At 41.0% G+C, this 26889-nt stretch overlaps 1 protein-coding gene across 7 annotated transcripts in view; it reads left to right on the top strand.

The window, feature by feature from the left end:
• The window catches only part of LOC134227655 (uncharacterized protein DDB_G0283357-like), a 695055-nt gene that overhangs the window by 610415 nt on the left and 57751 nt on the right, over positions 1-26889 (top strand). For all 7 annotated transcript variants that reach the window (XM_062709336.1, XM_062709333.1, XM_062709342.1 and 4 more), the window contains one exon: positions 14810-14914. In XM_062709336.1, coding sequence (XP_062565320.1) covers positions 14810-14914 — 105 coding nt within the window. The remainder of the gene's footprint in view (positions 1-14809; positions 14915-26889) is intronic.

Here is a 26889-nt window from a genome sequence, read left to right as displayed (position 1 = left end):
CACTTTTTATAGAGATCAGTTTGAAACTATGTAAAAACATGTGGAATTAGAAAACACTCATAGGTGGACAGAAAAAAACTTGATAAGATTATTTGTTTAACTTTTTTTATTTTTTTTTATGAATGTTCATCATTTGTATGAGTTGAATACATTTCTAGGGACGTCATAATACCATTATGGACACTTTACTACGACAATCCAAACTGTCCTCGAAATCAGATATATTCTAAATAATCAACATGAGGATATGTGATATCCCTACCATTTTTATGAAATGGATCAGCTCTTATGGACGTCAAAACAATAGAATATCTACGACAATCCAAAATGTCCCAAAGTTCAGGTCTTGGTATTCGAAATAATCAAAATGAAGATATTCAATGTTCTTGCTATGAGTTGGATCAGCTCCTAGGGACATCATAATACCATTTTGGACACTTAACAGTATTATTGAAATATCTGAGACAATCCAAAATATCTTCACGTTCTGATCTTGGTATTCTAAAAAAAATAAATGAAAATATGCTATGTCCCCATCATGTTTCTATTTCCGTGCCCCTATTTCCTTTTGAAGACAACCACCGAAGTCAGGGAGACGACTTCATTTGGACCCTACATATCGCACCCATTTACACATGGGTCGGGACCTGCGGTTCTACTTCTTATCCGAGGGAAGACGTGACCAGACACATTTCTCGTTTTAGGAAAGTCCAACGGCGCCAACTGCAATTGAACCCAGGTCCGCTGGGGTGAGAGGTAGTCACGCTTACCACTCCACTACCGGTGCCGTCATGTCCTCGCCATTGCATTGTTATGAGTTGGATCAGCTGTTAATCATAATATCATTGTGGAAACTCCACAGCATTATCAGAATATCAACGACAATCCAAACTGTCCTCAAGTTCAGATATTGATATTCAAAATAATCAACGAGAAGATATGCAATTTCCCCGCCATTCTTATGAGTTTGATCAGCTCCCGCGAACATCATTACATCATTATACAGTGGGTCCAAAAAGTATTCGTCTAGCTGCATATTCTTTAGTAAAATGTAAAACTTAGGCGCGATAGAAGTGAAATCAAAAAACTTTTTTCTAAACTTGGTAGAAAACTTATCAACACATGATTATTATTCAAAAACAAATAGAAATTTCAATTATTTTTTTGGTATGTAGAGAATATCTAAATTTCGTCAATTTCTCTCGCTCAAAAGTATTTGTCTATTCAGAAAATAATCGAGTGAAACACGAATATAATAGTTTTATTCGCATGTAGTTACACTAACACACTCTAGTGATGTCTAGCAACATTTTTGTCAATATTCAATGATAGATCAAATAATGTTTTTGTTTTGTTTGAACTTGACGCGGAAAATAGAAGCACCATGGGTGGGAAAAGTAAAAAGATGAGTCCAAATGAAAAAAACTTATTCGACGCCTGCATAATTAGTGCAAGTTGACTTATGACTTTGCAAGAAATGTGGGTAGACCAAGGGTAGCAAGAATGCAACCATTTAATTGGTGATTAATCGCATCAGCGCCACAAAAATCTACCAAAACAAATAACAGAGTGGTCGTCAGCGATGATAAACTGACAACGATGAGCGATTTATTGTACGGAAAATAAAAAAAAATCCTCAAAAACGAGTTCACCCATATAGGCAAGTGAGTTGGAGAGAAGAAGTGCTCAGATAATGAACCAACAGAAATACCTGTGAAAAGTTTGGACATAATGGGCGAGTATCACGGAAGAAAATTCAAGTGAGCCATTCAATTATCAAAAACAGCTCGATTTCAGCTAAAAATATCGCTGGAAGAAGGATGACTTTCGGAATCAAGTTATCTGACGTTATGTTATCTGACGAAAGCAAGTACAGCATACTTGGATCAAATTGCCGATGTATGGTATGGCGGAAAATGAATATTGAGATACAGCCGCAGAATCTCTTTTGAGCAGTAAAGCATGGTGGGGACTCCGTCATAGTCTCTGAGGTGCTTGAGCGCAACCGGTGTGGAAAAATTTCACATTATTGAAGGAATAATGTATCGCAAAATGTTCATCCGCATTTTGAAAGAAAATTTGAACGCCAGTGCTGAAAAATTGGGCTTACAGGGAACATACATCTTACGGGGTGATAATTACCTCAAGCACACAGCCCAAAGTACTGAGCTGTAGCAACTCTATAATACCCCAATCAACTCAAAACGCCTCCTCAGAGCCCAGATATGAATCCAATTTAACTCCATTGGAAGGTTCTGGACGACAAACTTTTCGTGAAATTCGTGAAAGTCATATTTCCAACAACAACGAATTGAAATTAGTGTTGAAAGAAGAATGGAAGAATATTCCGTCCCCCGTTACGGCTAATTTGGTCAGTTGCCATGCCACAAGAACTACAGCCCGTCATAGATACACAGGGTAATCCAACAAAATATTGAATTCCATTCTACAACTCTTGTTTTCGTTTCAAAAGCGCGCTAAACCTGAATGGACGAATACTTTTTGAGCCCGTATTTAATGAATTGTTATGTTTTGTTACCTTTGTTTTTGTTATTGTTTTATTTTTCTGTTTGATTTTTAATAATACAGATGAATTGATTAATTTGCTACACAATGTTACTAGATTCTATCTTTGAAATTTTCTAGAAAACACACAGCTAGACGAATACTTTTTGGACTCACTGTAGATGCATTCTCAAAACATCTTCTTCTTATTGGCATTACATCACCACACTGGGACAGAGCCGCCTCGCAGCTTAGTGTTCATTAAGCACTTCCACAGTTATTAACTGCGAGGTTTCTTAGCCAGGTTACCATTTTTGCATTCGTATATCATGAGGCTAGCATGATGATACTTTTATGCCCAGGAAAGTCGAGACAATTTCCAATCTGAAAATTGCCTAGCTGGCACCGGGAATCGAACCCAGCCACCCTCAGCATGGTCTTGCTTTGTAGCCGCGCGTCTTACCGCAAAACATCTATGATTTCAATATTAATTTATGATTCTGGGGAAAATGATAAATAACGTTTATAATAGATAAATGACGTCCACTAGATTTCTTCAACTCAAAAGTATGGCCAAGTTCAGGTGGTACATTTTCTCAACATTGCAAATCTTCGAGATCTGAACTCAATAATAGTTAGGACTACCGAGCTGGTGTTCTGAGAATACTTTGATATGAGTAATTCTTGCTGAGACAGGGCTACTATTTGCAATAGGTTCTCAAAAATGCCTAAGTTTATGTTCATTCGAAAGCTTTCGGCTAAGCATATGCGGTATTTCGAAAAATTTCGTTTCAAGTGGTTCGAAACGAAATTCCGCGGAATTTCGCGGAATTTGAGCATGGCGAAATCTGATTTCTTGATTTCGTTTCGTTTCGTAAAATAACAAAAAATTCGCTAGAAAAAACTAGCTTCTAACGAAATTTAACGGAATTCCACGGAATTTCGAAACAAATTTAGACTAATTCATACTTTGTATTATCAAAAAATTTTGGCTGCGCCGCTGAACAAAATCGTTGTTTTGTTTTCAAAACTTTAGGTTATACAAATTTTCTATTAACGCTTACTAACCCCATTCTTAGTTGACAAATACGTAAGTAGTTTTCTTCTATAAAACGTCTTCAGTGTTTCCATGATTGAAATTTTGTGATATTTTTTTTACTATTTGCACAATATGCATGCGGAATCGATTGTGTTTTTGCTGGTCATGGGACGGCAGCTAGTCCGGGAGAACGCGAAGTGATAAAAATCTGCCTCGCGTAGCAGAAATTTGTTTAACCAGTGTGCAATCGATCGTTTTGATGCTGAAGACGCCAGCTAGTGTGGGTGAACGCGAATTGATAAAACTAATGTCTACATCGAAGAGCACAAAATTATTTAGTGCGGAATCGATCGTGTTGTAGAAGATTATTACGAAGCACATTGATCTTGCGTTGGATTGATTTGAAACACAGTTTTCGTCTTCTTGTTTTCAAAATAACTTAGTTCACAATAAATATTTTGTCGCTTACCAAGGGGTTTCACATGAATTACCCAAGTAACACGGTTTGTTGTATTTATTTATTTAATCAGACTAAGGCCGAAGTGGCCTGTGCGGTATATAAGAGTCTTCTCCATTCGGCTCGGTCCATGGCTACACGTCGCCAACCACGCAGTCTACGGAGGGTCCGCAAGTCATCTTCCACCTGATCGATCCACCTTGCCCGCTGCGCACCTCGCCTTGTGCCCGTCGGATCGTTGTCGAGAACCATTTTCACCGGGTTACTGTCCGACATTCTGGCTACGTGCCCGGCCCATCGCAGTCGTCCGATTTTCGCGGTGTGAACGATGGATGGTTCTCCCAACAGCTGATGCAATTCGTGGTTCATTCGCCTCCTCCACGTACCGTCCGCCATCTGCACCCCACCATAGATGGTACGCAGCACTTTCCTTTCGAAAACTCTAAGTGCGCGTTGGTCCTCCACGAGCATCGTCCAGGTCTCGTGTCCGTAGAGGACTACCGGTCTAATGAGCGTTTTGTAGATTGTCAGTTTGGTACGGCGGCGAACTCTATTCGATCGGAGCGTCTTGCGGAGTCCAAAGTACGTACGATTTCCAGCCACTATGCGTCTCCGAATTTCTCTGGTGGTGTCATTTTCGGCAGTCACCAGTGAGCCCAAGTACACAAATTCTTCTACCACCTCGATTTCGTCACCACCGATGCAAACTCGCGGTGGGTGGCTCACATTGTCTTCTCTTGAACCTCTTCCTATCATGTACTTCGTCTTCGACGTGTTGATGACTAGTCCGATCCGCTTAGCTTCCCTCTTCAGTCTGATGTAGGCTTCCTCCATCTTCTCAAAGTTACGTGCCATAATATCTATGTCGTCGGCGAAACCAAATAGCTGGACGGACTTATTGAAAATTGTACCACTCGTGTTGATCCCTGCTCTTCGTATTACCCCTTCCAAAACGATGTTGAATAGCAAACACGAAAGACCATCACCTTGCCGTAACCCTCTGCGGGTTTCGAAGGGACTCGAGAATACCCCTGAAACTCGAACTACGCACATCACCCGATCCATCGTCGCTTTGATCAACCGTGTCAGTTTATCCGGAAAACCGTGTTCGTGCATTAGCTGCCATAGCTGGTCCCGATCGAGTGTATCATATGCGGCTTTGAAGTCGATGAATAGATGATGTGTGGGCACGTTGTATTCGCGGCATTTCTGCAGTACTTGGCGAATGGCGAACACCTGGTCCGTGGTGGAGCGTTCGCCCATAAAACCCGCCTGGTACTGCCCCACGAACTCCCTTGCAGTTGGTGCTAGTCGACGGCATAAAATTTGGGAGAGTACCTTGTAGGCGGCGTTCAGCAATGTGATTGCGCGGTAGTTGCTACAATCCAGCTTATCGCCCTTTTGTAGATGGGACACACGACACCTTCCATCCACTCCTGCGGCAAAACTTCCTCCTCCCAAATCTTGGTAATGACCCAGTGCAGCGCTCTAGCCAGTGCCTCACCACCGTGTTTAAATAGCTCTCCTGGTAGTTGGTCAACCCCAGGGGCTTTGTTGTTCTTCAGCCGGCCAATCTCCTCCTGGATTTCCTGGAGATCCGGAGCCGGTAGAATTATGTCCTGCGCGCGTTCTCCCAGGTCCATCACCATACCGCCATCTTCGTCTGCCACATCGCCATTCAGGTGTTCTTCGTAGTGCTGCCACCACCTTTGGATCACCTCACGCTCGTTCGTAAGAAGGTTCCCGTTTATGTCCTTACACATATCAGGTTGTGGCACGTGGCCCTTACGTGAACGGTTCAACTTCTCATAGAACTTTCGTGTGTTATTAGCGCGGTACAGTTGCTCCGTATCTTCACGGTCTCGATCTTCCTGCTGGCGCTTTTTCCTCCGGAAAATCGAGTTTTGTCTGTTCCGCGCCTGTTTATATCGTGCCTCGTTCGCCCTCGTGCGGTGTTGCAGCAATCTCGCCCATGCTGCATTCTTCTCTTCCACTAACTGCTCATATTCGCCGTCATAACAGTCGTTTCTCTGATCCGGGGCACCATGCCAAGTGCAGCGGTTGCGGTGCTACCAATGGCGGATCGAATATCTCTCCAGCCATCTTCAAGAGAAGCTGCGCCTAGCTGCTCTTCCGTTGGAAGTGCCACTTCCAGCTGCTGCGCGTATTCTTGGGCTAGTCTACCATCTTGTAGCCGCCCAATGTTAAGCCGCGGCGTCCGACTTCGACGCGTGTTGTACACCGTCGAGAGTTTTGAGCGCAGGCATACTGCAACGAGGTAGTGGTCGGATTCAATATTCGCACTGCGGTAAGTGCGGACGTTCGTGATGTCGGAGAAGAATTTACCGTCGATTAGAACGTGGTCGATTTGGTTTTCCGTTTCTTGGTTAGGTGATCTCCATGTGGCCTTGTGGATATTTTTGCGGGGAAAGAAGGTGCTTCGGACTACCATTCCGCGGGAGGCTGCGAAGTTTATGCATCGTTGGCCGTTGTCATTCGATACGGTGTGCAGACTATCCGGTCCGATGACCGGTCTATACATTTCCTCCCTTCCTACCTGTGCGTTCATGTCACCGATGACGGTTTTAACGTCCCGCAGTGGGCATCCATCGTATGTCTGCTCCAGCTGTGCGTAGAACGCTTCTTTCTCGTCGTCAGGTCACCCTTCGTGTGGGCAGTGCACGTTGATGATGCTATAGTTGAAGAAACGGCCTTTAATCCTCAGCTTGCACATCCTTGCGTTGATTGGCTGCCACCCAATCACGCGTTGGCGCATCTTACCCAGCACTATGAAGCCGGTTCCCAGCTCGTTGGTGGTGCCACAGCTTTGGTAGAAGGTAGCCGCTCGATGCCCGCTTTTCCACACTTTCTGTCCTGTCCAGCAAATCTCCTGCAGCGCCACGACGTCGAAGTTGCGGGGATGTAATTCATCGTAGATCATCCTGTCGCAACCTGCGAAACCTAGCGACTTGCAATTCCATGTTCCAAGCTTCCAATCGTGATCCTGTATTCGTCGCCTAGGTCTTTGCCGATTATATCGAGTCGCATTATCTCTTATATTGTTCGTAATGATTGGTTTTCTAGGCGGCTTATTGGGCCAGCGCAAACCTCCTGTCTCGTCGAAGGGCCGTCGTGTCAGGGCTGTTTAGCGTCCCACCTAACACCAGGACTTGGGCTTGTGCGCTTTGAGCGGCACACGGTCGCTTTGGTGGGGCCTACTTGCGGATACATGCAGCTTTTTATAGAGGTTTAACAGGGCCCACTGTCAAACCCCACCACATCCTAGGCAAGCCCCACAACTCGCAGATGGCCTGGGGAGGGATCGTCAAGCCCTTGGACATAGTCCCTGCTGCCCGGTTTGTTGTATGAGTGTTAAAAATACATCTTCCGAACATATAGTATGTTACGTTTTGGTATGAAAAACTGCTTTGATTACTTTCACACGACCCAAACAGCGCAAAAAATATCGATATTTTTAACATTTTTCAGTCGCAACCTTGTTTTTGATTGCACATTCACAAGACTAAACTTCAGTACTAAGGATGTTTTCAATAACCGACTTTCAACATTGTTCTGTCAAATTGAATACCAAAACAAAAATGCTGACCAACACGTTTGTTTGTTTCGAAGTCTCGGTCGAAACATCATATGCGGCTCATGTTTCATTGGCTAACTTTTCATTTTACTTCTCCTTAATTCATTCACCATTGATTGAAGAAAAATATAACTATGCCAAAACATTATTTTGAAATTGATATGTAAACAAATTCTTGAATCTGCAAAAGAAAAACAATATGGCGAGTTGTCGATAAACAACAGGGTCGATGAAGAACGTTCATAACATTGATCTTTAAAGATGTTGAAATTACGTTAAACTTCTATCATTGGGGTATATATTCTGACGAGACAAATGTCAAAAAATAAACATGTTATGACATTGTTCGTAAAATCTTCCTGTAGACTGTATTGATCGATTTTTCCTAATCGATTTTATATTTTGGTTATAACTTAATTGCTTCAAAAGCTACAACCGTGATTATCAATTCTGGTGCAAGATACATTTATCCTTTATCGCACCAAACCATTAAATCATCGACAAACTAGCCCAATTCGCCACAATACTAAAAAGAAAACATCGACGAAAAGAAATCGATCAATACAGTTACGCTCCTATGAAACTAAGCGCGAGATATTTTATGTTGTGAAAATGTGAAACGAAACAGCTAAAAAAACCAAACAAATGTCAAAAATCGACATGTTATCAGGAAGTTGTGAGAATGTAGTATGAAATTTCTTCTCTGATCAAATTGTGGTATGTTTTGCAAAAACCTTATCATAGCTTTCCTTAAACATAACATGTTTTGTATTTCATTTTCCCGACCTTTTTGCAACATCATTATTGTGGATTTACTTGACGAATGGATTCGAAGGTCGGTTTACTTGCCTATTTCAAACGTTCCTTTTTGCAGCAAGGTTTGCCAAACTCAATAAATGTTTGGTAGATTACCTTGTTTTTTGCTTCTTGTCTATTAAAACAAATGTCAAAACATCGGAAAAGAATGAGAAGTCAGAGGGAAGCAGCAAAAAGCACGTGGCAGACTTGTCAGTTTTGACAGATTTTACTATGAAAACCGGTGTGAAGGTGAAAACGGCGATTCCAACGACCGTTCAAGGAGCGACTATTTCGAACGGTCGGGTCCAATAGGGAAATCCACGTACACTACTAGATCTTCGTTAATAATGATGTTTTCGGTATTACTTGGGTACCTTCTCAACTAACCAACGATTCCTTTTCCGTAGCGCTCACGGAGATGCAGAGCATACCTCGGTCTCTTAAAACAATGAGTGTTAAACTTATTTTCCACTCCTAATACTAAATTGACTATAAGCACCGTTATTGACCAGCATCGTTATTGTTCATGAATTGGAAACTCCCAAGCAAGTATACAATAAGAATAACTTTTTTGTATCCCAAGAATATTATTTAATTGGTGAGCTGTGCATATTTGCTGTTTCTCGGCCAATCATGATTAGCAACTACGATGTGTACAGTTATGAAACGCTATTAAGCTCTTCTTCGACTATTTGCACAATATATGAGGAACATTGCAGATTTGTGGGCATTTCTAGATCTTCGCATGGAATTTGCAAAAAAAAATCCAGTACGGGTTGAAAGATCATTAAAATTGCTGAAAATTCTTTACTTATGATTGCTTTCAGCACATACTGACCATAACAGCTGTTCTCATCTGCCAAGGACACACACACAATAGCTCAGTTTGTCGAGCTGATTGTATATAAGACTATCGGTCTGTGAAATTCAATACATATCTTTGTGCATTTTAGAAAGGTGCACAGGATTCTTCTAGTGAGCAAATATATGCTATATATGTAGACGAGGAATAAGAAGGAATAAATTTTGGCAGGTACACCCTTTTCAAATGTTGATCTAGTAATATCAATTCTATATCTGCGTATACGCCTGGCAGATGTGGATACATAGTTAAGTATCTAACTAAATAAAAATATAAATCTAAGCAATCTTTTTAAATTTTGACTAAGTCAATACTGTAAAACTACGCTGACAAGAATATGAAGTATGCTTCAGCATAATTACATAATTCTTAAGTGAACTAAGGCTTTAAACAAAATTTGAATCCGTATATGAAAAATCTCACAATTTCTTTATTTTTATAAACTTACTTAAATAAAACTGAAATAAAATTGATCCGATTCAGGAGCACACGCTCCACGTTGAATTCCTTTGAAAGCGGCACAAATGCTGGGGTATTGCCAATGGTATATGCGGCGAGAATGTGGCGATTTATCACAGATTGCCTTTTCAGTTATTATAAGTCTTTTGGTCGCAAAACAGTTATTCGACTTCGAAAAAGTGAAATCAGAATTGCGTACATAATGTAAAACCAATTCAATAAAAATTCCGCGGGAAAAAAATCAAAATTTCGTTTCGTTTCGAAAAATTTCGAATTAAATGAACCTTGATTTCGTATCGTTTCGAAGTCTCGAAAGAAATCTATATTTCGTTTCGTTTCGATCCGAATCAACATAGACATTTTAAATTTCGTTTCGTTTCGTTTCGTTAGAAAAAAGTGTGTTATCGCATACCCTTACTTTCGGCGAGTATATGAAGAATCCGAATTGAATTCTCCAGAAGGACCCTTCATTAATTATACACGAAATCACTTTAATGGACCCCTCGATTTTCGTCAATTCTTCTGCATTTCTAAACCGATCTCTTAGATTCATTTTTAAAAACTTTTTTTTTCGCTGGTTTCGCAACCACCGATTTTAAATATTAACACATCGTTTGACAGTTTAGCCTATATTGTGCATTGCGTCCAAAAATTTCAGGTGTATAATTTTTTTCATCGAAGTTATGTATGATTTACCATATTATTTTTTAAAGACCCATCTGACCATTATTTATTATTTATTTAGACTAAGGCCGAAGTGGCCTGTGCGATATATAAGAGTCTTCTCCATTCGGCTCGGTCCATGGATACACGTCGCCAACCACGCAGTCTACGGAAGGTCCGCAAGTCATCTTCCACCTGATCGATCGTGGGTACGTTGAATTCGCGGCATTTCTGCAGTACTTGGCGAACGCCTGGTCGTTGGTGGAACTTTTACCCATAAAACCCGCCTGGTACTGCCCACGAACTCTCTTGCAATCTAGGCGGCGTTGAGCAATATGATTGCGCGGTAGTTGCTACAATCTAGCTTATCGCCCTTTTTGTAGATGGGACACACGACACCTTCCATCCACTACTGCGGCAAAACTTCCTCCTTCTAAATCATGGTAATGATCCAGTGCAGCGTTCTATCCAGTGCCTCACCACCGTGTTTAAATAGCTCTCCTAGTAGTTGGTCAACGTCAGTGGCTTTGTTGTTCTTCAGCCGGCCAATCTCCTCCTGGATATCCTGGAGATCCGGATCCGGTAAAATTATGTCCTGCGCGCGTTCTGTGCGGTACATCGTTACCAATGTATGAAAAATGGAAAAAAAGGGGGGGGTTTGCAATCAGGCGGTTTGATAAAGAAAATCTGTGTTATTTGCCAGTGTCATCTATGTTAAAAATAAGTGTTTTCCAAAATAATGTACCACAAATTTCCAAACCTGACAGTTATTGTAAGACTAAACATAAGACAAGGAACAAACATAATACTTTTACCCTGATGAAGACACCAACTCCGTGTCGAAACGTTGGACAAATGTAAATCTTGTTTTATTCCTTAAAGACTGCGGAGCCGTTTTGAGTTAAAATAACAATAAACAGTCGATCATTCAAAAGTACTTTTTTATGGTTTGTTTCATTTTTAGAACTAGCATAACCAAAAATTATATTGAAATGAGGTGCAGAAAAATCCGGATTTGAAAGAATCGCAAATCAAATAGAATTGAATTCAGCCAGAACTTTACGTTTATCATGTCCAGATTGACCAAACATTTTTCTTCCTATTGGCATTACATCTCCCACATTATACCTTTATTCTTTTTTTTTATGGTTCATCTTAGGCATAAGTATGTTAGGCATAATGGACGTCAGGCATAATGGACGATAGGCATAATGTACGTTAGGCATAATGGGCGTTAGGCATAAAATGACCCAAAGAACAGCCTATGACATAAAGAAGGCAGAATTATGCCAAACGTCCATTCCTACTGATATAACTCTCTTGCAATCTAAAAAGCACAAGAGGTGGAGCCTACGGAAACATCCTTCGATTACAGTAAAATTGCAATAATGTTGCAAAATACTACAGCGGAAAAAAATAGAATAAAAATATAAAACTGGATTCGATTTATGGATCTTGTGATTGATAGTCCTTCGCTCTACCACAGCACCATTCAACACTTCTAAGGGGCTGCATGTTGACTCACCATAAAAACCATACGATTATGAAGGTTTTCTGTTACTTGATTGCATCATCATCGGAAAAAAATGTGAGTTGTCAAAACGTTGAACGATGCTAAATTAAACATGAAGACACACTCAACTTATTTGGAACTTAATTTAACCAAATAAATAAATTTTAAAAGACGCATTGAAGTTACATGGTAAAAAATATGCAACTTGATGATTTTGTTTCGTGTTTGTAACATAAAGTGCAGTATTCTTCGGTTGTTTGTTTCCAAATGTCAAACACGTACTGCAGTGCTATGTTAATGGAACATTGATCACAACTCGAACGTTTTTGACATCTTGATGCATTTTTTCGTGCTTTGATGTTTTTCCAATGCCTTTGGTGAAACTGAATAGAAACAAGGTGATTGTAGGAGGATGTTGCGTGTGCTACTTGGGTTATGCCTAACATCCATTATGCCTAGCGTACTTATGCCTAACGTCCTTATGCTTAACGTCGCGGACCCACATTTTTATATTTCAATTATTAAATTCCAATCACCTCCGGTAGATTTTCCACTGGTTGAATTGATCCATTTAGTAATTACACTCTGTTTAATTTAAACTTAATTCAATTAATTCAATTAAGCGCACAGGACGCTGAAAACGTCCTCACTTACAGTAGATTGATGTTAGAGACGATGTCGCTTCGATCACCATAGTGCTGCAGTTACATTCCTCATATGTCCGGAACGATACTTGGGTTACCATTCACGCGGATTGTTGGGTGCTTTTCGCCTCTTATCATCCAAATCAAAAATTTGATTCTCTACACATACTAAGTATTTATAGGGTTAGGGACATTAGTCCGATTTTTTATGAGAGATAATCACATTATTCTGAGAAATTTATAGTCAAGCCCGCCCGTCTATCACCATCTTCCACAGCACTTTCGCTTCGCGCCAATCTACGACCACGACAACGCATGGTATTATGAAAAGCGAAAAAGTTTTCCTCCGAAACCGTCCCAGCGTCAGTAATTGAGTGTCTCAAGAGCAGCCAAGCAAATGCGAACCAAGATAATGTCGGAAAATGTTCACCGCCCGCACAACTCTTTTGTGTCGGGACTAGTTACGACGTGCTGGTCGTCCGGCACTGTGTGTGTGGGTCGTTTAACCTTTCAACTTGAACTGAACTTTATCTTGCAGAGAGGGAGTCACTGACGGGCACCCACCACAACCACCACCACCAGTCAAGATGAGCATGTCCTGATATAATGGAGCACGATGCTTTCGAGGACGATGCACGCTAAAAATGAACTACTCAAAATTGAGTCGAATCCGACTCATTTTCATTAAAAACGGGACAACTCAAAATTTGAGTAGAAGATACTACTTCAATAAAATGATGATTTCGCGAAAGTTAAGCTTGGCCTTCCATCAATTTTTAATACGACAGATGCGAATCAAGTTTATCTATCTATCTAAGTGCATTTTACGACAAACAGACTTCTAGTTTAAGTGCAATCATCATTTTATTGAAGTAGTATCTTTTACTCAAATTTTGAGTTGTCCCGTTTTTAATGAAAATGAGTCGGATTCGACTCAATTTTGAGTAGTTCATTTTTAGCGTGTGGTGGCCGGTGACAGAGCCGACAAGTGATGACCATCATCATCGACCGACCTCCTGATTGATTTCCAGGAAGGATCGATGTCGTTGAGCTTGTTGGTTCTTCCGACGGTTGTTCAAACAAGCCAGCCAGTCAGTGCGCTGGAAATTCGTTTGTCTCCGGGTTGTTTTCCTTCTTGGGGTTTGGAAATTGATTGAATCTGACTTTTCATGACGCGGCAACACAGCCGATTGGCAGAAGCACTTGTTGCGAGACCAATTGATTCTGGTAATTGGAATCGAGTGGTGTTTCTTAGGGAAACAATGATAAATGATTGGCGCAACTTGGAATTCCACAGGGGAAAGTTTGTGGTTATTGAGAAATTCTTGAAATCTGAGCTACCAGCGAGTGAGTGTTTTACGCATTTTACACAACCATAAAGAGTGGCTTATACACTTTAGTATTATTTAATATTTACAATACCATAAAAAATCTCTTAAATATATGTTGTTTAGCTACTTTGATTCGCGAAGTATAGCTACGCTCTATAAAATATAAATCATCAACGCAGTCTAAAATATGGTGGATATTACTGTCGATACAATTACTATGTGTCCATTTGACTCGTAGTCAGAATTACACTTTTGTCAAAGTTGTTCAAAATTTGAATTATCTTACTGTGTATAACCAGGCATTTTTGTATTTTTAGAGAGTTATGTGCTTCAATCTTAGAAGCATTAATTATATTTAAATCTTATGCTACTTCAACGGAAAACAGTTCAACTATGTAAAATAATATCAACAGAAATAGAAACAACAAAAACTAATCCGATTCAATTTCAGAGCAACACATATTTTGAAACATTGCTTCAATAACAGAACCATAATCCACAACATTGTTCGCATATTTTCGACATCACAATTCCAGAAAACAGTGGCGTAGCCAGGGGGGTGGTTTTGGGTATAAAACCCCCCCCAGAGACAAAATTTTTGGAAGAAATTTTTTTTTTCGAAAAAAAAAATGTACAGAAAACCCCCCCCAGACCAATTTTCTGGCTACGCCACTGCCAGAAAACCAAAACCATCAACTTTCCGCCAACCAAAACCGATCCATTCTGGTGTGAACATTAATCCTGATGATAGAATCCATCGTACATATACCATCGTCATGGCGTACCGTTTTCCAAACACACAAACCCAAGCAAAAAAAAAACTATCAAGCGGAAATGACGACTGTGTACTTTGCGCACCGACCGACTCTTGAACTACGCTCTCAAAACCGAGGCACCATTAATCTAAATCCGGTATTTTCTTCTCTTTCTCTTTCTACCACAGGACGATCTGCCCGGACAAGCCTTGTTAGATGTAGTATTCGCAAGACTGAACCTGATTGAGACTGCCTATTTCGGAATACGTTACATAGATCAGGATAATCAGACGGTAAGTACTGTGGCAAACAGCAACCGCTCGGAAGCTGTCGAAGCTCCGGAGCATGACGAGGATGGCCTGGCCACGACGGAACGTCCACTCTCGGGCCAAGTGCTTTGTTTTGATGGTGGTCAGCCCAATGACAGGAAAACCCGTTGAGTGTTGGAGTGGTACGAGAATCATTGCTGTGAAAGTATGTGTATACAGTTGTAAAAACTGTATCTTTGTATCTCTGCTACAATTTTGTTGTACAGTTGTTACAGATTTTCACGTGGTTTGTTTTTGGTTATTTCTGGTCTTTGGATTTTTTAAAATATTCAGTTGCCCCAATAAATTCACAAAAATTATCGATGAAAAATCAGGAAGTATTCAAAAAGTGGTGGAAATTAAAAAGTAAAAAGCGACCCCAGCTGGCCCAGGGTAATAAGATTTTTCTAAAAATCTTAAATATTGAAGTAAATAATCATGTGATTTAGGGGAAAAGACGGCAGGTTTTGTTCTATTATTGGCAGGGGGGTTTTTGTCGACCGAATTTTATGAAATTTGGCCACAATATTCTTTGATATGCAAAGAATGTTTAGGCCAAATATGAGCATAATCAGTCATAAAAAACCCCCTGACAATAATAGAACAAAACCTGCCAAAGCCGTCATTCCCCCTATGTCTAATGACTTATTGTTGGTATGTTGTTATGAAACAACATTGTGCGTTCCAGAGTTAAAGATACTACTTTTGAGAATTGTGTAATTGTCCTATTAACACCACGAGTATCTTGATCAGATAATAATGGGAACTAAAAGTTCTCAACAAAATGTTGACGGAAAAAACTACGGGAACAATATATAGGTAAATAAAGTAGTTAAATAAGATTAGATTCGGTACTTAGCGTAGTATAAATAGTGTTAGCTGAGATTATTTTGTTCAAGTCGAGTCAAGTACGAGACATTTTAAGAATTTAAAAATGGAAAGTATTGAACACGTCTTATGACAGTTACAAGCATGGCCTAACGATAATTCGTATGATTTACAATTCAGCTATGCCCAAACCAAATACAGGTTATCCAAGAACAGCTCTGGAGTTTAGATAAATGTGTTTACCAGGTCAACACGAGCGGTACAAAACCGACTGCAACCAAGCATGTCCATGCATCTTATCATATCTGAAAGCACGTTTTCGAGAAGAAAAATAGTTTTGTCCATATGAAGTGGCAAACTATCCATCCATCCATTGTCAATTAGAGAATGTAGGTGTGGTCAAACATCAATCAAACATTTATAACCTTACGATTGTTTTGGGTATATAAAATATAAATTTGGCGGATAAATGTCTGGAATATTGCAAAGTCAAAACCGGGTCGTTATGCCCCGAACACCAACTTACTTTTTACTTATGGATCCTGTACACCTCCGGTGGTGCACAGGGCCGACTTGAAAGATCTCCATCCTGAGCGATGCCCGGCTATCGCTTTAACCTGTTGCCAGGTTAGATTTCGGTCGACTTTTTTTATTTCTTTATTGAGGCTTCTCCGCCATGAGCCTCTGGGTCTGCCTCTGCTGCGATGTCCCGCTGGGTTCCAGTCTAATGCTTGCTTACAGATTTCGTTTCCGCCCCTACGTAGAGTGTGGCCGACCCAGCCCCACTTCCGATCCCGAATTTCTGTTGTTATCGGCCTCTGGTGACAACGACGATAGAGCTCGTTGTTTGAGATCCAGTTGTGAGGCCACCAGGCCCGAATTATGTACCACAGGCATCTGTTAATGAACACCTGCAGCCGTTGAGTGTTCTCCACTGATACACACCATGTTTCGCTAGCGTATAACAGCACAGATTTCACGTTAGAGTTGAAAATTCGTATTTTGGTGCGTTCACTTATCTGCCTGTTTTTCCAGATATTTCTTAACTCGCAAAGGCAGCCCTTGCTTTCTTGATCCGTGCGCCTATGTCGATCTTGGTACCGCCGTCTGACGCCATTTGGCTACCAAGATATTGGAAGCTTTCAACATTCTCCACTGGTTGCCCGGCTACTGTGAAACTGGAAGGAGTCACCGTGTTTACATCCAACGATTTGGTTTTGTTGACGTTGATGACTAAACCTGCCGAGAAGGAGCGATCGGCAAGGTCGTTGAGCTTACTCTGCATATCAGAGCGCCGTTGCGCGAGTAGTGCAACGTCATCCGCCAATTCGAAGTCGTTTAGGTGCTCCATGGTTATAGGCTGCCATAACAGCCCGCGGTTTGGTTCACGGTCAATCGCATCTACCAGAATCTCATCGATTACGATGAGGAACAGTAACGGTGATAGAATACATCCTTGCCTCACACCAGCTACGACCCGGATAGGGTCGGACAGGACCCCATTGTGCAGCACTCTACACGAAAAGGCCTCGTACTGTGCTTCGATGAGGCCGATGATTTTCTCAGGAACCCCTTGCGTCTCAGGGCGCCCCACATATTCTCGTGATTGAGACGGTCGAAAGCTTTTTCGTAGTCAATGAATACCAAGTAAAGGGACTCTTGGAATTCGTTGACCTGCTCCAGAATGATGCGGAGCGTGACAATATGGTCCACACAGGATCTTCCCGCACGGAATCCGGCTTGCTGCCGCCGGAGAGTCGCATCGATCTTCTCCTGATTCCGGCTAGGATAATTTTGCACAGAACTTTGAGAACGGTACACAGCAACATAATGCCTCGCCAGTTATCGCATACAGTCAGGTCACCCTTTTTGGGCACCTTCACTAAGATACCTTGCATCCAGTCGACCGGGAAAGTTGCGGTGTCCCAGATATTAAGAAATAAACGATGCAGTAGTTGAGCGGATGTCATGGGGTCAGCTTTGAGCATCTCGGCTGATATGCGGTCGACCCCTGGGGCTTTATTCGATTTCATGCTTTGGATGGCTGTTTGAATCTCTAGCAGTGATGGAGCTTCGGTATTGACACGTGTTATACGTCGGATCCTAGGCAGATCATGCCGAGGTGGTGATGGCCTGGCTGGCACTTGAAAAAGTTGTTCGAAGTGCTCGAACCAGCGTTTCAGCTGGTCAGTTGGGTCGGTCAATAACTGATCATTCGCGTCTTTCACAGGCATCGTTGCATTCATCTTCGCCTCGCTTAAGCGTCGTGAGATATCGTAGAGGAGGCGAATGTCCCCGGTTGCGGCGGCTCTCTCTCCTTCGTCGGCCAGAGAGTCTGCCCACGCTCGCTTGTCCCGTCGACATGAGCGTTTTACTTCCTTCTCAAGAGCCGTGTATCGTTGACGGGTTTCGATCGCTCTATCGCGGCTTTGGCTTCTCTTCGCTCCTCTATCTTCCTCCAGGTCTCATCGGTGATCCATTGTCTTCTCTGGGTGCGTAGTTCGCCCAGATTGTTCTCGCTGGTGGCGATGAAGGCATTCTTGATGGCGGTCCATTGGTCTTCCACGCTGCCACCTTCCGGAATATCTGCAGCACGCGTCTCCAGTTCTTCAGCGAAGGACCGTTTCACCGTGGCATCTTCCAGTCGGCGTGTGTTGAATCGTCGTCCAACTCTTTCCTCCTGCCGACGAATCCGCGCAATGCGCAGGCGTATTTCGCCGATGAGGAGGTGATGATCAGACGCGATATCGGCACTACGTTTATTCCGTACATCAAGAAGGCTCCGTTTCCATTTTCGGCTGATGCAGATGTGGTCGATTTGATTTTCTGTAAAGCCGTCACGGGAGACCCACGTGACCTTGTGAACCGGTCGATGAGGGAAGAGCGATCCCCGATCACCATGTCGTTATTACCACAAAATTCTGCGAACAGCTCTCCGTTTTCGCTCATTTCTCCGAGACCATGGCGTCCCATAATGCGCTCATGGTTCGAGTTGTCGGATCCGATCTTCGCATTGAAGTCGCCCAAACAGATCTTGATATCACCCTTCGGAATTCTATCTACGACGGCATTGAGTTGACTGTAGAAGTTCTCTTTGTCTTGCAGATCGGCAGCATCGGTTGGCGCATAACATTGGATTATAGTAAGGTTTCGGACCCGTGTTCTAAATCTGGCAACGATTATCCTTTCACTTATAGGTTCCCACTTCATAAGCGCAGAGTGTGCCTGAGCGCTTAGTAGGAAGCCAACTCCGCGATGCCGGGGAGCGTGTTCACCTCGTAAACCAGAGTATAGCAGAACTTGTCCCGACGGCGTTCTGTGTTCTCCAAAGTTTGGCCAACGGACTTCACTCAGTCCCAGGATGTCAAGCTTCATGCGGCGTGCCTCATTGGCAAGTTGTGCCAATTTACCCTGCTGGGCTAGGGTTAAAACGTTCCATGTTCCTATTCGTGTCCGTTGTTTCGCGCTAAGAGTCGTCGCCGTAAAATCAGTCCGTATTCTTTCATTATCGGATTCTCGAACAAATTGATGTTTCGGGAACAGTAGGTTGTTGGCCCAAGGTTCCCTAACCCGAACACCAAGCGTAAATTTATTTTGGCACTGCAGAAAGGTTAATCTTGACATAACAATTGAAATAAACATTTCAAATTCAGACAAAATACATATTGAAAAAAATGAGTCTCCAAACAATTCGTCAAAATTGTACCTCAGATAAAATTCGGCTATAATTTAATTCAAACTCACATCGGGAGAGTGAACCCAAACTTTTGGCCGATACATACACCCAACCAGCGGATGGCAGATTTTAATGGGGGTGGGTCGTTTGCCCGAAACCCATTCGGCCAAAAGCCATTTGGCCGAAAGCCACTAGGCCGAACAAACCATTAGGCCGAAACCCATCTGTCCGAAAGGGTCATTTGGCCAAAAGGGTCGTTTGGCCGAAAGGATCATTTGGCTGAAAGGGCCATTTGGCTGAAAGGGTCATTTGGGCGAATGGGTAATTTGGCCCAAAGGGTAATTTCGCCGAAAGGGTAATTTGACCGAAAGGGTCATTTGACCGAAAGGGTATTTTGTCCGAAAGGGCCATTTGGCCGAAAGGGTAATTTGGCCCAAAGGGTCGTTTGGCCGAATAGTTCATTTGAAAAGTGAGAAATTAGGAATGAGAAGAGAGACGTCTCACTTCTCACTCTTCATTTTTCTCTTCTCACTGTAAAAAGTGAGAAGCGCGAAATGAGAAGTGGGACGCCAGCGAGAAGTGAGAAATGAGAAGTGAGAAGTGAGACGTCTCACTTCTCACTCCTCATTTCTCTCTTCTCGTTGTATAAAGTGAGAAGCGCGAAGTGAATAGAGAGATGTCTCACTACTCACTTCGCGCTCCTCATTTTTTACAGTGAGAAGTGAGAAATGAGGAATGAGAATTAGACGTCTCTTTTCTTACTCTCAATTTCTCACTTTTTAAATGACCTATTCGGCCAAATGTCTTATTCGTCCAAATGTCGTTCGGCCTAATGACCCTTTCGGCCAAATGACCATTTCGATCAAACGTCTATTTCGGTCAAATGACCCTTATGGCCAAACGACCATTTCGGCCAAATGAACCTTTCGGTCAAATGACACTTTCGGCCAAACGTCCTTTTTGGTCAAACGACCCTTTTGGCCAAACGACCCTTTCGGTCAAATGATCAATTCAGGCAAATGACCCTTTCGACCAAATGACGCTTTCGGCCAAACGACTCTTTCGGCCAAACGACCTTTTCAGCCAAACGACCCTTTCGGCCAAATGGCTTTCGGTTGGGTTTCGGACAAACGACCCTTCCCCGATTTTAATACAGTTCAGTATTTTTCCGCCCAATTTTTATCAATGCTTTTCAAAGATGATTAAAATTGGGTTGCATTCCACTTTTTATTTAGAAATTTTGTGGGCTCAATTTCGAGAAAAATCAACATATTATTACAACATAAATTTAAGAAAAATGTGTATCGTAAGGTAATATTTTAGAAGACGAAAAATTAAAAATCGTTCGTTTCAAACACGTACGATGCAAGTACTGCTCAAATTCTATGCACTGAGCTAACAATACCCGGAATCGGGTGTGAGATGTTGAAAATACGGCCAAAAACTTTTGCTTATATTTTTCGAGGGTGAACCCAAACTTTTGGCCGGGGGTGTATATCGATTGCTCGATTCAAAATCGACCTTGCCAACATATTTATTTTTTTGCCGTATGTGGTCCTTCTATGATTTTGAAACGCTAGCGAACCTAGAGGTGGAAGTTGAGCTGTACTGAACAACACGCATAAGGGAATATCCATAAAGTACGTCATGCAAAAAATGACGATTTTCAACCCCCTCTCCCTTCGCCACGCTTTCTGTAACAAACATAAACAGAGCGTTCTAGTTACAAATTTTCGAACAGTTTCATTTCAGAATTTGTAACTGGAATACGACACTGTTTTATTTTCGTTCACATTCGAAACACATTCCATTCCAGTAACAAACGTATGTTTGTGATTGTAGTAGTGTCTGCGTAAACGAATCAAGTGTCAAACGGCAAAGCCAAAGTGCATTGACGCAGTTTTGTTTCCGCTGTTTGTTACAAATTTGAAATTGATTCTTTTTTAAATTATCAGTGTTCGTTTTCGTCTTTTTAAATTTAAATTTCGTTGATTCGTAACTAAAAACTAATTTTGAATCAAATTGAACTTACTTCTAATTTCCATTTATTATAGATAATGGCAAAGCAAGAGAGTAATCGCCGAGGCAAAAACTTCTCCAAGACTGAGGACCGGCAATTTGCGTTTCTTGGGTATATGTTACTCAAGACGCGATAAAAGGGACCGACCAGAACGTAACAACGTTCTGGAACAACGTCTTTCAAAATGCCAAAACTGCATCTCCATCACTTTCCGGTAGGACCGCAGATGCCCTCCGCCAAAGATTTGGATCGATCAGTAGAAGTGTGATGAAGTTTGCCGGATGTGTGAAGTCCGTTCATCGTTTGAATAAAAGTGGGTCATCCTCAGATGACAGAATGAATCTGGCTTTAGAGCTATATAAAGCAGATCATAAAGACCATTTTAATTTTTTGAACTGCTATGACGTTTTGAAAATGTGTCCGAAATTTGCCATGAATGATGGCTCAAACAAGCGAATACCCGTGTCCTGGACGAAGGACAAAGTTCATCAGGTATTATATTTTATATTATTTTGTTTAGTTTATATTAGGAAATATCAACTCAGTTCAAATCAATTGTCAAATCGCCTTGCCAAATATTCAATTTTGCTTCGATCGGACTTGCTGATTAGAGGATGGGTAGATATATTACGTGGACAAGTTTTGATCAGACTAATAGCCTATTCGGTTTACGCAATAATGCAGCATTAAAAGACTAAAAAGCAAAAATTGCAATTATTAAAGAAAAATTTCCCATAAAAAAAATCAAAATGCTCCACGAAAAAAATACAAAATTTCCATAAATAAATCAATATTAGCAAAAAAAATCACAAAATTTCCCACAAAATATATTTTTTTCATAAAAAATTTAAGAAAAAATCACAAAATGATCAATAAAGAGCAATAAAAAAATAAGAAAATTTCCATAAAGAAATATATAAATGCAATCAAACTGCGCTTTTTCCATGTAGATGACCCCTTCTTTAAAAACGTATAAAGTTCATGTAAAATTTAATCAGCCAGATTGCTTTCTTGTATTTTTTATGGAAATTTTCTTATTTTTTTAATTGCTCTTTATTGATTATTTTGTGGAAAATTTTTAACTTTTTATGAAAAAAAAAGTATTTATTTTGTGGAAAATTTTGTAATTGTTAACTGGAAGGGTTTATTCTCGGCTTGCAGTCTTTATGATGAGCTGAATGATTTTTATGTAATCATCGCCGACGTTTCGGTAATTGCTATTTTTGCTTAAAAGTGCTTATTTATTTTTGTTTTGTGGAAAATTCTTAATTGTTTATGGAAATTTTTTTAAGAAAATTATTATGAGCTTTTTAGTGGAATGTCTTCACTTGTCATAAGACGAGTTTGTACAATCCCATTGAATTCCACCACTTAATTGTATCTTGACAGATACGTATTTCGACCTCAACAGTAAGACCGTCTTCAGTGTCTCGTAGTTGATTCGACTCTCGAAATTTTGATTTATTTGTAAAAATTTTATATTTATTTATTGCTCATACCCTGATTTCTTTATTGGCAATTTCTTAATTGTTTATTGAAAATTTCTATTTTTTTATGGAAATTTTATTCTGCTGCCGCATTAAAATTATACAAAAGTTCAGCTATTTCTCAAACGATCTGGAACAAGTTTTTTCATAAATGTGTTCAAAATGATTCCATAGTTGATAGCGAGGTTGATAGATAACGTAGTACACACAATATTCCTCCAGGTTCTCCAAATTGCTCTGGGGCTCAGATCAATTGGTCTACCAATTCAGATTACGTTCCGATATTCTTGCATGTTGTGAAATATAGCTCACTTATTGATTAATTTAAAATCTTCCATGTTCTACCTTCAGCGCTTGAAATCACCACCCCATCGGCAAGGCCAATTGGACAGAAGGCTGCTAAGTGTAAAGTAAGACAAGATGAGGTCGAACGTAGCAAAATTATTGTTCTGGAGAGAATGGCTGCTACTACGCAAGAGAGAAATGATATTATGCGTCATGCTAACCGCATCAAGATTGTTACAACAAGTCTCGAAGGCTTGAACGAAGTGTCCAAACAAATTCTAAGGTTGGAGAAGCAAAAAAAATCCTGGATGAAATGCAATATGGATCGAATCTGGGTAATCCTGGAACATCGGACTAGGGTTGATCACTGACGATCCACAAGGAATCAATCAAGATTTGCAAGAGATAAAATTTGCAAGTGGTATTAATTCCGGAGCATCCAGCTGTCAGAAGACAGAAATAAGTAGATCTGTTTTGGAGGATTGCTCATTTGAAGGTGGTTACATTCGACCCGAATTCGCTGATAGTATCTAACTACGAAAGCGACTGAAAATGATACTCATTGATTAAGTCTATGTAAGATTTTTTAAGAGTAAAAACATTAATTTTAAAACAAAATAAAAATATATATAAGCCGATAAATGGTTTATTAAGAATGTTATGACATGTTTTGTTAAAACTTAACTAAGTACACTAAACATTTAAACCTGATATAACAATATGTACTTTTTTACTCGAGAATACGCTACGAATTCTCTTCTATGAATACTATTATAGATAGGTTTAACTGAATAAATCACTGTTCACCACGAAAGTTCCACAGGTGTTCTATTAAATCTTTACGAAGCGATAAACTGTTTGCAGGGTTTTTTATTTCCGCACGAGCTGCGCAATACTCTTTGAACGTTTTAGGAACATTTCCCATAGGTTGTATGTCTGGATGGATACCATCGCCACCTTCTCTAATCTCGTTATGTGAATACTCAATCCGCATATTGTGTAATATGATGCATGCATGCATAACCGAAATCATAGTGGATATATCCCCTAATCGACAAGGATTTTTCGTGATCTGCCATGTGTTGATTAGATGGCTGAAGGTGCTGGATACATGATCTGGATACATGGATGTCGATGAAAAATAGTGGTTGAAGATCAACTCGTGCCCCAGAGTAAAGTTTCGTGCAATATTACGGCGACCAGGTATAGAACCCTGACGTCGTTTGTTGTTGTCACAGTCTCCTATCAACAAAGAAAAAACTCTTGATTAGAAAAAAATGAAAAATAAGCATATAAAGTGAATAAATGAAGTTGATGTTTTCCTTCAATCATTTGGAAAATGAAGTCGAACTCCGACGTGTCTTCGAAATCGTTCATTACAAATTCATACCATTCGTCAGCCTTTTTCTTCATAATTTTCACAATATATAACGTAAATTACCAGACCACGCGAATCTTGTTGACACTCTTGTTTACGGTAATAAACACTTCAAGCGGATAACGTTCGCTAACACAGTTAACACAAACACATTCGATCTTTCCGAATCATAACAATATTTAAAACTGCTGCTGAAGACATGGTATGTTTATTATATATTTAACAGCGGAAAAAATATAATTTTACAAAAAAAATGAAAATATAACTACATCGCTACTAAAGATGCCCTTAATTATGTATGTTTACACAAGATAATTGCCTACATTTTTTTGTAGATATTTGAAAAAAGCGAAGGTAATCACCTCCAGTATAACTTGAATCTATGTTCGATTTGATAGCTAGTACAAAGTTAATTGCCTATATTATGGATGGAAATCCGGCGTTGTAGCGTAGCAGATTTTTATACATGATTCATTCTCCTTGTATATTGTCGGCGTAGCACCAAGTTAGAATTCGGAAGTCGGGACTTCCGAACCGAACTTTCTTCCGAAGTTTTATTTGTCAAACTAATTGATGCGTTGTTTAGCGCATCTTTAGGCGAATCCAGCGCACTACTTCCGAAGTTGGGAAAGTTGCCTGTATCTGGAGAAAAATCCAACTTCGGTATAAAAAGCGGTATAAATTTATTCCGGATACACAATACGATTCAGAAGCTTTCGTTTTTACGTCAATAACAGCGGCGGCAACGTTTTTACGTTGATATGAAAAAAATAAAAGGAATGTTAGTTCGACTCTCGTTGCTACTAGAGACCGAGAACACCTCTGCATTTCCATGATTGTCTTGGAATGTTTTTTTTTTCTTGAGCAAGGATAAACGGAAATCTGCAAACAGTCATCCGAAGAGGTTAACCCAGGTAATGTGGGGATGGGCTTACCCGACCCACTAAAAGCAAAACTCTTTCACCAGTCCGTATCCCCCGGCCCGTAATTAAGCAATACATCAGAGGACGACTATTGAGAACGCTCACGCCCATGCTAACGCACTCGACGTTATTACACACAACATCGACTTCAAGGGTGGTAACCTCACCACCCGTCGATCGCGAGCTATGATAGTAACCTATCGGTCTGTATTCTAAACTCACGTAGGAGAAAGGCACTCCGACAACAACCACTGCGCATGAACCGCAATGACTCAATATCTACATACGGAGGGCTCCGCAGCCCACCCGCCACCATTTTGTTGTCGTGGTTAGCATGGTGTTCACTGCATCACAGTAGTTTCTACTGCAGCTGCTGGTTTTGTTCAAGACGCCACTAGCGCAGTAGTTTCGACATAATCTGTTGAAACGCATAACGCATTACATACATGATATTCCACAGAACCGGTCGGAGGATCGATCCCTATGGAACACCCGCTGACACTTCTATCGACTGCAGACTGGTGTTGGTGTCGTATATCAACCAACACCCTATTCTGAAAATAACTTTTCAATTTCCTGCACGGATAATCCGGAATTCTTAAGCGATGCAGGGAGCCAGCTATAGCTGCCCAGCTAGCATTGTTAAACGCATTCCTTACATCGAGTGTATTCAATGCGCAATACCTTATACCTCGCCTTTTCAAACCACGCGCTACTATTGCCGTATCCATTAGCAACCGAATTGCTTCGATGATAGAACGACCTTTACGGAAACCATATCTCCTGGCGGTTTGCCGGGCTTCGGCAATAGCACCAATTTCTGCCGTTTCCAACGGTCTGGGAAGTTTCCTTCATCCAGGCATCGTTGAAGGCAGCTCCTAAACATATCTGGATCTGCAAGAATGTCGTGTTTAAGGACCAGGTTTGAAAAACCATCCGAGCCTGGTGCCTTATTGAGCTTAAGTTTTCTTGCCGCTACGATAAGCTTCTCGTTAGTCACCAGCGGTACCACGTCGACTGATTCGATGATTCGTGTTTCGGAAATAACTCTTCTACTATTCTGGCTAACATCTCTGGGGATCTCACAGGAGGCGTGCTGTTGATCCTAGCCATCACTATCCTGTATGCATCCCCCCAGACTCTCTTGCTACATTTTATCTCGAAGTTCAGAGCTCTGTTCGTTGACTGGCATACCCGTCGTCTATCGACCCTTTCAGCGTCTGTTCTAGCACATCGCAACTTTCCTTTGCTCTAAGACAGGTTCTACGGAGATCTGCAGTCGTGTTCAACAACCAGCACAGTGGTTATCAATTACCGGGAGATTTAGTCCTTCTTGGCATTGCTATGTCGCAGGCATGTGTTA

Source organism: Armigeres subalbatus, chromosome 1 (genome assembly GCF_024139115.2).
Source record: "Armigeres subalbatus isolate Guangzhou_Male chromosome 1, GZ_Asu_2, whole genome shotgun sequence".
Lineage (NCBI taxonomy): Eukaryota > Metazoa > Arthropoda > Insecta > Diptera > Culicidae > Armigeres > Armigeres subalbatus.
Note: the sequence above shows the minus strand (reverse complement) of the source record. Positions and strands in the feature narration are given on the sequence as shown.